Below are 15,209 nucleotides of genomic sequence, written 5' to 3' on the forward strand. Positions count from 1 at the left end.
TATTTGAACAAATATCAACAACCTCTTTGGACTTAATAAGGCATAGAAATGGGAAAGAACAGACTCTATGAATATTTTATCTTAACATATACATTCTTCAAAATTCCCTGGAGAAAAATGACTTTTGTGTTAAATGCTTGTTTTCCACATGTAACAGAAAATTTAGTAATAACCTAAAAACCAGTTAGTGGTTTGACAGAATGGCAAGCTTTTTCTATCTCTATCTTCTGAATGCACTAATTTTTTACATTCCTTGTGTTTATGTCCATGATATGGGTGTGAACAAGCCATTTTCTGATATCCTATGAAAAACCACAGTATCCTTCAAAGCACTTTTGATAGAGCAGAACTAAATTCATGTTTAGGGCTCCCCACTAACTTTTTTTTTCTAGTGATGAAATTTTTAGATTCAAAATTTGGTGGTCCAGAAAAGGAATGTAGTGGCCCACAATGAAAGGAAAATATTAATCCATTTTTAATCTTAGTAACCCTATCGGGCCTTTTGGCCACCCCAAAATGTCTAGCCCTAATGTTGTATGGTTTTTTTTTATAGTGTTTGTTGTTGAAATTGCCTTGTACTTATGACCAACCATTATGGCTAATTATATTCATCTAAGTCACTGTAATGATAATTTCTAATAATATCTAAATAATGTTGAATTACAAATTATGCATTTTGTAGTCATATGCAATACTATCAGTCTCACAAATTTAATGTCCATATTCATTTCTCTGTAAGACAAACCAACAGAACATCATGTGACCACTTCACAAAGAGTATATCATGTGACCAATTTTTGTCAACGAAAGGTCTCATTTGCCAACACCATCACGTTTGTGTTTGTTTGTTGCCTAGCAACACCCAAGTGAGTAAGTGAGTGTGCTGTTGACTCTGCATTAATTGAAGGTTGCATGGATTTTGCTTCTCTGCTAGGCAAGTCCAAAAGCTGCGCCTTCCTCATGTGTCATCGGTAGCAGCTTATTTCAGATTACCAATGTTGCCATTGGTCTTATTAGAACAGGTTTCATCTAACCCTACCCCAGGCAGAGGTCTAGGTCAGCAGTAACAAGTATGCTGCAATGATAATCCTGAAATGATTCATGCAGACGTGGTCAGAGTGATAGATTGAAGATTCTGTGATTCTTTTACTGATGGTTAGTGTTTGTTTAGTTTGCTCAGGAAAGGATCACTAATGATATTTCTATTCATAAGTGACTCCTTGCAAAGGACAATTCATGTGCATTGTACAAATTGTCGCTCCTGCACAATTTGTCGCCTGGCGACAAATTCTGCTGCTCGTGCAGTTCCTAATTCTTTACTTCATTGTTGACAATTTATGCAGGTCGTAGGTCGTTGTCTTCAAGCTGCAGCACAATATGCTCAGAATGATGCACTACAAATATGAACTCAATTTATTTCATGTGTCATTTAGATGTTCTATTGTGTGTGATTGGATTGGATTATTTCAATCTACACGTCTTACTGTTTCTGTGGCCAATCATTAATCTGTTTTGATATCCTGATACCCTCCAGGTTCCTTCATACAAGTTTCTTTTTGTAGGTCAGCTCATATCAGGGATATCGTGATATTTCTGTGTTTGCAATGAAAAGAAAGGTCTTGTCTCTTCATCAGGCCTTGATGGTCAAGAATAACTCATGACAATTTAGGAACATATCTTGAACATATCAGACATGTATGATCTAGCAGTATATAGACGATGTGACCTGCACAACTGTACTTGAGTCTCAAAGAGAGAGAGAGAAGAAGAAAAAAAAAACAACCTATGACTGTGCTTCCTGTGATTTGTGACCGATTGTGGTGAATATTAACACCAAATGGTTGTATGTTTGGCAGATGCATAACATGTGGTGTTTACATCTATCGTTCTTTCTCTTTTTCTTTTCACTGCAGGGTTGGAGTTCTTTGAGACAAGTGCAAAGGAGAATATCAATGTGAAGCAGACCTTTGAGCGTCTAGTGGACATCATCTGTGACAAGATGTCAGAGACCATCGACACCGACCAGACCCTTCGACCTTCCACCACAATCACGCCAACAAACCCGGACCAACAGCAGGCTAACCAATCGTGTTCATGCTAGGAGAGGGATAGATGGAGGGATGGGATGTGGTAGGGTTTGGGGGAAGTTACCAGGGGAACAAGTGAGATTGGGATAGAGACTGGAGTTTGGGAGTGGCAACCTTCCTTTGTGTCTCCTCTTACCATTCGAGCCATATGTGACTAAATGAAGAATGGTTGGACAAGATTGTGACTGTTTTGTTTCTATGTGTGTTTGAAAGAAAAGGTTGTGATGTCATGTGCGGCTCAAATGGAAGGTGATTAGTGGTATGGTGTTGGGAAGGAATTAGGGTGGGTTGGGAGGGGTCTTGGTATGATACACAAGGTTTTGACTATATTTGAGCATTACATTCACTTTTGCCATGTGTGCTGGCTTAACTGCACTGCAAGGAACAGAACTGATCCTCCAGGGTGTGAATGGGATCGAGAACCCATCTGATAACTCCCTTGTCTAGCATCCATGTTGCTATCATTCTAAATGTGATGAATGGTTCATTGGTGTGAATACACACTCCTGCCTGCTCACATAAAACCCGCCCACACACAGACACACACACACACACACATACACAAAAGCAAATGTGTTATGTTGTTTGGTGAATTGTGTATGATATACCATGAGCACAAATGCAGCTTAAGGCAACCCTAAAAAGAGGGATTACAATGTAAGTACGTCTCACGCAACTCGGGTTTTGGCTTCTTATCTCAAATGGATGAAGTGCCAAGAAGCAGGTTTACTGAGATGTTTCATGGGGCAGGTGTCTGGATAAAACTCTGACTCTACTACTGGTATCTCTGTCTTGCTTAGACAAAGATATGATTTCAGAAATTGGCACTTTTATCTATCATGACATGGGGATTACTGGTAGCTTCTCAAGGCTGAGAAAACTGTTCATTTTAAAAATCCTCTTGAATGCTGTTTAATACTTTCTATCCAGTACTTGAGTTTGGGTCTAATGATATGGTTTCTGTTAATTAATAGTTCATGTTTATCATGTTGTAAAACTACAAGGTGTGGTAAGAATTTATATCCTCGACTATTTATATTTACAACATTGAGGGTAGAACCACTGTGATGGATGTATGGGTTTATTGATGATGTATACTTTGAATAAAAGGCAATATGCATGGAAATCTCCAAGTGAAAATGTGAAGCATATTTGCTTGCCAGTAAAATGTATGCTATGTTCACAGGTATCTTTTTCTTTGCCAGCTTTGTTTTGCCATTTCTCATCATGCCATAGGGTCCATCATACAAAGTATCAAGCATTCCAGCAGAGGTTTTATTTGGAAAGTGTCATTCAATGTGGGATTTTTTTCCTGAAGATTAGATCAGCATAGTTTACATGGTGGTGATGTCACAATGTTGGAATTTAGAATATAGATGAGTTATCATTGTCACATTATATGAAAAAAAAAAACTAAATGAAGAGCAATACTCTAAACTTGTCTTTTCTCAAAGAATGAATACTAAAGACTTTTATCTATTAGTATTGAAAGTGATATCTCTCTAAAGCAAGCAAGAGACCTATGTTTGATATTGAAAAAATGCTAACTCTTTTATGAATAAGTCACAAGTTTTTTTTGTTTTGTTTGTACAGTGTATTCTCTTTCCAATCCGTCAAGGTTGGTCCTCTCCTTTCCTCTATTTAGTAAATCACATTCCTTCTATACTCAATGTGATTAAATGACATTTATGTACAGATGCACACACACACACACACACACACACACACACACACACACACACACACACACACTTCATTTCTGAAGAGTAACTGCATTCATTAAATGGACATACCTGGTAGCCTGTGTATTAAGCCTATGGGGATTTCAGAATTCAGTATAGAATGGATTAAAGTTGGGTGTAATAAAAATGTTGTCAACACTCATGTTTCTTACCAATGCAGAAAACCACTAAGAGAAGCAGACAGGCAGATCTATGATGCAATGTCAACTGAAATATAGTGAAAGTAATCAACATGACTACTAACATATGGAACACCTTTATACCCCCCAAAATGATAGAGCTGTCATCGATTAAGAGGGACCTGACATTTCATTCTTCCTTCCTTATTTTTTTTTGAACAAATTATCTGCACCAGGAATAACTTTTCAAAGCCAACTATAATCACCATCAAGTGGATTGCAAGAAATCTAATGTATTATTTGTAGTTTTACTTGATATTTTCACTACCTAAACTGCTTGATTATTTCTATAACAGTTATTTATCTTTTCTGTTTTACTGACATGTGATGGAAAATAGCGTGAGGCTACAAACGCAACTACTGTGTAGCGTAAATTGTGTGCTTTTTTTTTTCCTCGTGCCCTTTTAAAATACGATACAAGCTTCTGTATTCATCCATTCATTCATAGACTTCAAGTTTTTAGCATATTTATTTCTCGTTGTCTTGTCAGTTGTTCAGCACGGGATCCCAACCTAATGGTCAGATATTATCAAATGGTACCACCACTCTTTCAAGTGCAATATGTACATGTGTTTCACGTCAAGGGTGAAAAAGACTTGTGTCATAACTTTACAGACAGTAATCGCTAGTCCATTAGTCTCTGCATGGGTAGTCAGAGTGACTGTCAGACTAGTGCAAATGGTCATTTATTCATTCTTTCATGTAGGCTGCTATATAACTAACAAGTAACTAGCACATTTTTGTTTGTATTTATCGTTCGTTCTCGTAACACAGATGCGCGCCGTTTGCTAGATTCTTGTGTCTTTTCCTGTTTTTTAAGACATCACTCTTTCAGCTTTGAGGGCGCCGCCATGTTGGTTCAGTTAGCTCTGATCGCTGAATGCACATCGCTGATACCGAGTAGCCTTTCGTGGCGCCGGCGCAAGACGAAGCGTACGTAAAACCACCGCTGCATAAAATAGCTCTCTTCTGGCTTGCATGATTAAATCATCCTCTGTTGCCATAGCAGCAGTGACGTCAACCCTGTCTCGCGAGGAAAGAAAAGCGCAAAGCCGCCGGCGCGAGCTCGCAAGCTCTCGCCTCCCTCTAACATGAGAGGAGGCGACGGGCAACGCAATTGCGCCGGCCACCGTGCACGAAGCGATTCAAATAAGCATAGATTGGCTTGGTACATACACACGCACTGACATACATACAGACGCGCACAGTTTTGGAGCACCCATATACTGCAAACAATGTCGACGTCATTTGAAAATTGGTATAACTCCTCTGTATACTGATTGTATTCTGTAGCTTCGTTCAATCAAATTGCGAGTTGAGCTACGAATAGTCTGTAATAAAGGTGATATTGTGCTTGTTACCTAATACAGAACGGCGTCTCCAAAGACGATGCACATGAAACAGACTCTCAAAAAAAGCGTTTGTGTAAATTGCTGACGTGAAACTATGTGCACGCCATAAAATTAATGTTCGGTTGTATGGGTTTTAAAAGAGTTAAATTCTTTAACCTCCCTTAAATGGATACTCTTATAGCTTTCATCTTCTCTCTCGTTTTTTAGTATCCAGATTTACTATCATGTCATAACGCTTTAATCTCGAAACAGTGGCAATTCAGTTGACAAAAAAAAAAAGAAAAAAAAAAAGAGAGAGACAACGTTAAAACAAGTGTACCAGGTGGCATAGAAAAGGTCAGAGAAACATATTCACTTCCTGAACTCTCTTTAAAACGTGGGAACAAGAGGCAGGTACAACACAGACTGTGAGGATTTGACGTATCTATGCTGTCGCAGTTCTAAACGCCGCTCGTCATGTAATAGTAGAAAGACGTTATCACAGCCATGTCTCCTCTTCTATACCCGTCCACACGCCCCACACAATGCTTGCCTCGGCTAAGTTGTTCGAACAACGCAGCATTATTGACATTCAACGTGCTCTCCGCTGAGTTCCTGTACGAGTGCATGAACATTGCTGTCTTTTCAATGTAGCTTTTAAAAAGATGATAACTGTGACTTTTCCTATGACTATATCATTAAGAATTAATTGAGATCATCTTTCTGTTTTGGGGAAACTGTCAGCGCATTAGATTTGATACAGGTGGAATCGGTGTCTTTGTTCGTAGTAGTGAATATTATCAGAATGTATATTTGCGTATTTCTTTTTTGTACACCATTCCAACCAACCATTTCCTTTGTGTATATCCCGCATAGACGCAGTGGTACAAGGAGGATTATTCTCTAAATTAGTGTTCTTTAAACAGAGTATACATTATGTGTGTAGAAGAAAGTTATTTATTTTAGTGTTCAACAAAGAATGACGATTTGTATAAGCACTAAGTATCTGGATAAAAGCGGCGTCTATACGTTTGCAAAATCATGCAAAAAAAAAAAGGCAACAACAAATGATCTGAAGTACAGGTTGTGTTATGCTTTAACTGTAGTCTGAATACGAGTCCAAGTATTCATAAACCGTGCTAGAAATATTCCCATTCTATTTCCATATCGTTGTCTATAAATTCTGAATGCGTGGCGTTTGTATATCGTGGTGACAGTGAAATTACATTATCATTATATATGTTATTATTATCAGTAGTTATAAAGAAATCGGTATATTTAATAAAAGCAACCGTTATGGAAAAAATCGAAAAAATGATTTATAATAGTTTTTGTTGGAGAGTTTTGGGCATACTTTTTTCTATATTTTTACAAAAGTATATATATATATATATATATATACGTATGTGTGTGTGTATGTGTGTGTGTGTGTGTGTGTGTGTGTGTGTGTGTGTGCATCTTAATCCGGTTCAAGGATTACAGAGCAAGTTGTTTTTCAACTTACCAAAGTTTCTTAAACACTAAAGGGATATCAACACGTGTTGACATCTCTAAAAACTCCGTACAAGATTCAAACTTTAAACCTCAACATGGTAAGGAGGAAGAAGTGGTATAGGAGCCTACTCTGTGTCTGTGACGTGTATCATCCATATCCTCCTTTTATTCTACGAATTGTCTGTGACACGATGCTTAATTCATGTCCTTTTTTTCACGTACATAAAGAGTGAAAGAAAGACATCTTTAGACAATCTATAAAAAGCTTTCAAGAAATCATTTTCTGTCGATAAATTTACAGTCAAATTCCAAGTAAGAAAAATAAAAAACAACCTACACCCGGAAAGCTGCTGTATTACTCGAGAGATCTCGGCACAGGATCGCTTCTCCCACAGCCATGTAAATTTTGCACACGCCGCGAGGCAAACACTTAAAAAGTATCAGAGGAAATGTCGACGTTTTGGCATAATTCCCGAAACGCGTCAGAATAACGTCTTTTGATTGTTTCCCCGTTGTGTGTGTGTGTGTGTATGTGTTTTCTTTCAGCAACTGATGCGAAATGGCTCAGTATATACATTTTTTAAGAGAGAGAGAGAGAGAGAGAGTTGCTTTGCGTAGAGGCTTAACTTCGCTTTGCTGCTCGTACACCAAGACTCTTGACGTATCCTTTTATTCCATTTCCCCATTTTCCTCATTTCCAAACTAAAACAACACATCACAAATCACATAAAAGTCATTATTCGGTATCAAGATACAAAATATCTGTGTAAGATAGGTGGGGGTTGATTAAGGTTGAATTACTTAGTCAATTACCTCAACTGAAATGGCAAAAGATTAGTTCTTTCGTCCTATATGTCACTGATCATTAGACGGTTATTATCATACAGAATCATATCGTTCACATTGTAGCTTATGAAGGCAGGATGCACGTATCATGTCCTTGCACTCTGCGATGCGATGATACAGTACGTACAGTCATCCTTAGTCACTGGCGTCCGGCAGTACTCGCGGTGTGTCTACTGACATCTGGATAAACTCGTTACCACGTGACGCAAAGCCGTAGAAATCAAATTACGTTTATTTAGGCTATATGCGGCGCCATTCCCGACCATGGTTTCTTATAGACTTCATGAACCAAGAATATAGAGTGTGCTAGGCACCGAATTATTCTTACTTTAATAACATCGGGTAAATAAAGAGAATGGGATTGAGTGTATAGGATATAGTGACGTCATTAACACTCAGAATTAGCGTAGTAGTGATATAATTTGGGTTGCATAAAATTGACTTCGAATGCAGTTCTGAGCGACACATTCTCATCTATCTCTTCTTTTTTTATCTCTCTTTCTTTTTATCTGCATCTATCCCTCTCTCTCTCTCTCTCCCTCTCCCTTTATGTGTCTGTATGTTTCTACAAGTTTCTCCAATTTCGATATAAATCCATGTCAGTCGAAAGGGTTGTAGCAGAAAGCTAACATCAATAATGATTTAATCAACCATTTTTTTTTTTCGGGGGGGGGGGGGGTTCGCATGAATTTTATCACAATCATTAATCCACCCATCGTGAGGTGTCCATCTACTTGTAATGTATACTTTATGTATACGTATATGTGTGTATGTATGTATAGGTATATGCAGTGTATACTATGTTTCAGTTTCATAGCTTATGCTTGCATAATATATTATGTCTGTTTTTGTACGGATGTAAGCTACTTGTTTGTTTGTTTGTTTTTTGTCTCTTTCCTCCTCTGTTCTACTGTTTCTCTTAATACCTCCTCTAATCAACTATCAATTAATGCCTGATCCTAACTGAAGAATAATTCTATAATTTATATTTCTTAATATAACTTATCCTTCCGCTGTCGAAGACCAGGCAATCATTTTAATCTACTGTATGAGGTTTGTAATGGCCCTGTTATATCACCGGAAGAAACAAAGCGAGATTTAAATCACGTTTATTTTTTTCCATGTAAGGAGGAGGTACGGTGATTTCCTCGATGTGAGAATGTCCCTGATGGCGGTGAGGAACTCTTGGCAGGCGATCATATACGACATGATGGAACACATAATCAGCGTTTTACTAGACACAAGCTATGACGTCATTCTGACGAGTAGGAGAGAGATGGAAAGGGGGGGGGGGGCTTGTTAACATTGAGGTGTCAGGGGCCTATTACAGCATAATTATGATCTAATTTTAGCGCTATGGACATTCAGACGGATTACCAGATGTTTTCCTCCTGTTTTCTATTCTTAACACTGCTTAACTATACACACTTAATGATGGCCTCAGACGGTGATTGACGTGGTGGTGGTAGTGGTAGTGGTAGTGGTAGTGGTAGTGGTAGTGGTAGTGGTAGTGGTGGTGGTGGTTATCATGAGGAGGAGTAGAGGAATGATCATTGTAAGAAAGGGATTATGAATATGATATCATGACGTTAAGTGTGGGTCTAGTAATATATTGTATTCATACATTAACTTCAGAGCACATCGTCAGCGTTCATTTAAGTAAGTTTATCTCTTTACACTCTGCAGGATAAATATTTTAGCATTTCTTTTTTGATAGAATGGGTGAGATGTGAATTCTTGACATACATGTATATACTGATATTCCGCGTGACTGGTGTGTGACCCGTTCTCTGGGTATAACATAAATTTTCCTACCCACTTCCACCTAAAATAAACTTATTGCATTCGATGCCATTACGCACTTACCGAAAGAAGTAGGTCCCCACATTTTGAGCATGTTGAACCAAGGAGATAGAGTTTCTACCACCTGTGATCTAAATTGAACCACCGAGATGGACTTTATTTCCCCTTATGCCGAACTCATATTCAGCTTTACCTACAATCTAGTTCTTATAATCTAGTTTAAAGTAAGACGAGGATTCAGGTCATACCTTTTCATCCCCATCCCCGCGGGCTCGAAGAAAGGTAGTTCTTGTAGTTTCTATTTAACGTTGTAAAATATCAGACAAGTGGGTGTGTTTTTATTGAGTTATAACCGATATGAACTCTGGGATGAGATATTGTTATTATCTCCGGGGACGTCAGACTAGAAAACGGAAACTTAGAATGTAAACTTGGAAAGAAAATGGCTCTGGCACGTGAAATGTACACATGTCAAATATGCAGGTACAAGCACATGCAAAAATGAACAACGCAAACACAAGCTTGCACTCAGTCTCTACTGACGACATGGTGATAGAAAGACAATTTAATCAAGCGGTGCTGAAGCTGTGGATATTTATAAATGACAATGACAAGGAGTGAAATGAAAGAAAAAATGTTTTCCTTCTTACACCAATTACATCTAACTGTCTAATTCTGGTGAAAGTAGTATACAGCGAGTTTGTGTGCTTGTTTGTCCGTGTGTAGGTGTGATGTTGCTGCTGTTTTTATAATTTAGGATAACAGTGTTCATTAAATCTACCTATTTTATCTACAGTTGAAAATATGATATAAAAATCAAATATAGGTACGCTTTGGTCGTCATAACGTCTGTGATGCTTTCCCCCTAAAACTATTTTAGGGATTTTCCGAACTTACGAATTTTACCTTCTCAGCAGCTCATCCTACACAAAATATCCTCAAAGTATTTCAACGATTGCGAGGATAATGTCAACCCATTATGGTCATCATTAGGACTCAGTGTCAGTGCAGCGACAGCAAAGATATCGAATGAAACAACGAATGCTACGAGAGAGAAACAAAAAACAAACAAACAAACAAAAAACCAAAGACTCTCTCGACCCCAACGGCACAGATTTCACACTATCTCAGTGGGATAATAAATTGCTTAAACGCAGCCAATTGGGGAGAGTGATAAAGTACCATTTGTAAGATAAGAAGGGATTAGAAAGAGTGTCGTAGAATGTGGTATATCCTTGTCCATAAAGACAAAGCACTTGAACCATAGTTTGATCCTCGACCCATCTTCATCAATCAAACATTCTCGACCAAGATATCGTCTGAGATGACGCTCGCCTCTTCTGAAGAGGGAATTCCAGCGCTAGAACGAGGACAAGGGATAATCAGTGACCGTTTGATGGATGCCGAAAATGTGACAGAGTATCAAGGGAAGAAAGATTTTAGAAACTCTTAGCCTTGATAAAAGCATTACCGCTATCAGTACTTTGTACATAAAGCATACTGCGATATTCATGCTGTCACTTTTTCTCTATTTGCCCTCGTCTCTTGGTATCTCTAAGCCTTTCTTTGGCATAATGTGTTTCTCTTAGTATCTCTTTGGTTCTTTTCTTCACTCTCTGTGTCTTTCTTTCTCTGTATCTATCACATATCTATTCGTCTATCTATATCTTTCTTTCTATCTGTCTGTCTGTCTATCTATCAATTTATTTATTTATCTATCTATCTATCTATCTATCTATCTATCTATCTATCTATCTATTTTATCTATCTGGTTGTCTTTCTTTCTGTCTATCTGTCTGCCCATTTCTATACCATCTATATTTGTTTCTCTTCGCGTCGTATTCATACTATCTCCTCAGAGAATCGATTGTCACCCGACATCTATTCTTCCTCTCCTTCCTCTTTTTTTTTTTTTGTATCCCTTGCAAGGGATCACGTTCTTCTTGTCAATATACTTTGTTAGGAATTCGTATCGCCCTCATCAGGGGCAAAAGAAAGGCTGTTCATCTCTCATTTGACCGGCATTATACTTGGGTTTACCTTGAGCACATTACACTTCATCTCGTCACCTTCATCGAAGTAGGACGATTCTCGGCATTTTTTAAATTGTTGGTAATTCTGGGAGACCTGTGATGTGCTCACCTGTATCCACTGTTGTTTGTTAAGTATGTCTGTCGCATGTTCGAAAGATCTCCTACTACTGCATGAAACTCATGAAAATAGCCTTTATTGCAAGTACACTTCCGGAGAAATGATATCATGAAATGACATTTTATTTAGTCGTTAATACTCATGCATGTCATGTGATAGTGCTTATACGGTATGGAAAGAGGCACGTGTTGTACTACATAAGATAATCGGCAAAACATTGTTTTAACCATAATTTTGAATAACTACACCACTATCACTACACCAACTCAGGTTTTAATGTTTCAACTTCTGGGTTTTCGGAGGGGGTGAGTCTTATCATTAATCTTTATGAGACTATTGTTATCTTACTTTCAATCAGCCGTAACAATAAAAAAAATCATCAAATTGTATCTTTCTAGACAAGGGGCCAGAGAAGAACAAATACGATCATCAGGATGAAGTATATTATTATGGTGGGTAGTGTTACGTTCTGATAAAAAGGGAATGGAAATCGAAGTCGTCTTGGCCAACACAAAGACAACTATCTGGTTTTGAAACACTCCTCCAGAGTGCTACCGGGACATTGCATACAGACAAGTCATTTTTGTATTTTGTCTTTTCTTTCGTATATAATGATCTCTGTGAGATTCAGAGAAGATCCTCTTCCCATACAACGTCCCTGTCTTACAGTAATCGGCTATCCATCAGCTTACGAATAGCGCATCTCATTTTCGCATGTTGCCTGATGTTTTCCCCTCTGAGCACAGTATTTGCGCTGTCTCTCCCCTCCCCCTCTCTTTCTCTCTCTCTCTCTCTTTCTCTTTCTCTATCTAGCCATCTATCTATTCATCTTATTTGTGAACCCATTATTAACATTACCCCCTATCGACTTCGAATTTCATCAGTATGTTCGGGTGACAATATAAAGGATAATCGTAGGTGGTAATATTTTATATTCCTTTTTATAGAGCTATGTATACAATCTAAGTATTGATCCCTCTATCCCTGCCATTGCACTGTCACTCTCTCTGATATACTCCCACGCTCCACTCCAAATTTTACATTCTTATAATGGTTTTTAAAATAAATCCTATTTCACCGTTAACTATTATCCTCCAATAGCTCATCACCGTCATCGAATGCTAATGTGTATCATGTCCTCTCTGAATCAAGGATATGAACTCTTACATTGATCATCTTTTCTCCGAGTTCAATGTAATGGCTGTTCCTTCCAGGAAACGTTCTCATTCTTATTCATACCATTCTTGGAAAACGTGAATATATTTGATGCTTCACCCAGGACAACGTGAAATTTGCGTTCTACTCGGGTTCTATGTGTATTAATCGCTATTTATCATGAAGACACACCGCCAATAAACTCTATTAAGTTCCCTCAAAAATTCATAAGACATGACAGTGTCGTCAAACAGCATACTTGGAAAGCTGTAAACTGTAACACAATGGTTTACTTTACAAAATAACAATATAGATATCGTATCTTCGTATAGTATTTGTATCGTATTTCTTAGAATTTGAAGGCGTGACTGAAAACCTACCAGAGTCTAAAAGATACCTCTGAACCTGATAATGTGTCGCAAGAGTTGTTAGGGTAGCGAAGCATTCTCTACCATAGGAAGTTAGCATTAAAAAAATATATCGAATATCAGAGTGTAATAAGTGATCTCGGCAGTTATCATTTCAATCATATCATGCTCCATGTCAGTTCTCATGAAATAAGATCTCAAGAATGTGCTTGTGAGAGCAAACAAATACCCCCCCCCCCAAAAAAAGACACAACAAACAAATAAACAAACAAAGAAGCAATGAAACATACAACAATCAACCATCCAAGTAAACGAACATCAAACAACCAAACACTGATATTGCTCTTGAGGGGAAGGGAAAAACAGCAAATTCCTACAAATATCCGTCGTAAATACATTACGTATGAATGCAGATAAACATTGTTTTCAACTCTCCCCCCACCACCGCTCATATCATGTATTGCTATAGGCCTATCTCATTTCATGGTTGGAGCCTTGCATCTTGCCTGCCTCATGCACAATTCTTAGTATCAAGTCTTATACACGCCGGCATGATTAGCAATAATGAGTGAGGATACGATAATGGGCAGTGACCTTATTTGTCAGGCAAACACCAAGACTGAAGTAAACAAGGATAGAGGCTTTTGCACTCTACCATGGCATCGTGGGAGAGTACATTGAGTCTATCTACCTAAGATATTAACTTCTTCCACAGTATTTACTGTTTGACAGTTTCTTCATAAATCATTCAGCCCATTTTTTGGTTAGTTGAGGGATGATCTTCCAAACACCATTTCTCCCCTTCCGCTATTTATAATTCTCCCTATCGCCCCCTCCCCCGCCCTCCCTTCCTGTCATGTATTTGTAGGAATGGAGAGAACTTTTTTTTTCCGTTCAGAGTGATGGTGTAAGAAGATTATAGTGAGCGGAAGAGAAGATCACAGAGAGGCATAAATTAGGAAGTCAGTCGAATAACGACAGACAGATTTGACACGCTTTTCACATTTAAAAGAAGAGTTTCCACGCAAACACTGTTTTGTGTGTACATTACAGGTTCTATTTGGATGTGTGTGTGGCTGCATGAGTACTAGTAAATGACGATTGTGTGTGCGTATGTGTGTGTTAATGTGTGGTGTGAGTACGTGAAGAGCAATGGTGGTGACCCATAGAACAGATTGACTTGCGCCCTCACATTGAAGTTATGCCTCCATGCCTGCTCGCACGTAGTTCATTACTCTGTGTCAATCTAATGATATAAACAATGTTCGTAATATTGCACAGATATTCCTTTCCTATTATATTAATGTATAATACAATTGTATACCACTTGACATTCCCGCGGGAGTTTTAGTTTCCCCCGAAGAGATTATATTTTTCCAAAGCGCACATTATTGAGGAAAAATGTTGTCTCGATCAAGGAAAAAAAAAATCATAGATCCAAAACAGACTATTCAGTGTTGCATAATCTACAGTAATGCACATCATGTCATTCGAGCCCCCCTAGGCAGCGAGTCAAATTGTAAAGAATATTGCCTGATATGACAGCACTGAATGTAATATAACGATTTAAATCTTCACTGTATTGTGCACGTGATTGCATTATGACCAATTGTCAACCAGCATTCATGTAAACCGTTAGAAAACTAAATTTAAGGTAAATTTTGATGTAACATGATTAGTATATGATGTATGAAGGAATCCTGAGTAATTGAAACATTTTGTATTTCACTCTTTCCGAGCACTACGGATGTAAAGGAACCTTCACTCAACTTTTACACAAGTGATGTCATGTGCAATATAACGACGTGTTTGAAGCAAATGATAGAGGACTGTATCTTTTCAACGCAAACAAAACAAAACAAACCACCCCCCCCAAAAAAAAAAATAAAATAGATCCTATATATATATATATATATATATTATCGTTGTAAGATGAGATAAAGATGAGATGTGTTTACTAGACTATGATATTTCATTTACTTTATCTTGGCAAAGTTAAATGTGTCAGAAAGGAATCGTGGGGTTAATAATCCAATTAAGCATTTATGATAAA

General features: G+C 37.9%; 1 protein-coding gene across 2 annotated transcripts in view; it reads left to right on the forward strand.

The window, feature by feature from the left end:
* The window catches only part of LOC140236692 (ras-related protein Rab-3-like), a 61,925-nt gene extending 59,286 nt beyond the window's left edge, over window positions 1-2,639 (forward strand). For both annotated transcript variants that reach the window (XM_072316614.1, XM_072316613.1), the window contains exon 5: window positions 1,914-2,639. In XM_072316614.1, the coding sequence (XP_072172715.1) occupies window positions 1,914-2,101 (188 nt within the window). In that variant the 3' untranslated portion in view covers window positions 2,102-2,639. The remainder of the gene's footprint in view (window positions 1-1,913) is intronic.
* Window positions 2,640-15,209: the final 12,570 nt, after the last annotated feature.

This window comes from Diadema setosum, chromosome 13 (assembly GCF_964275005.1).
Source record: "Diadema setosum chromosome 13, eeDiaSeto1, whole genome shotgun sequence".
NCBI classification, from domain to species: Eukaryota; Metazoa; Echinodermata; class Echinoidea; order Diadematoida; family Diadematidae; genus Diadema; species Diadema setosum.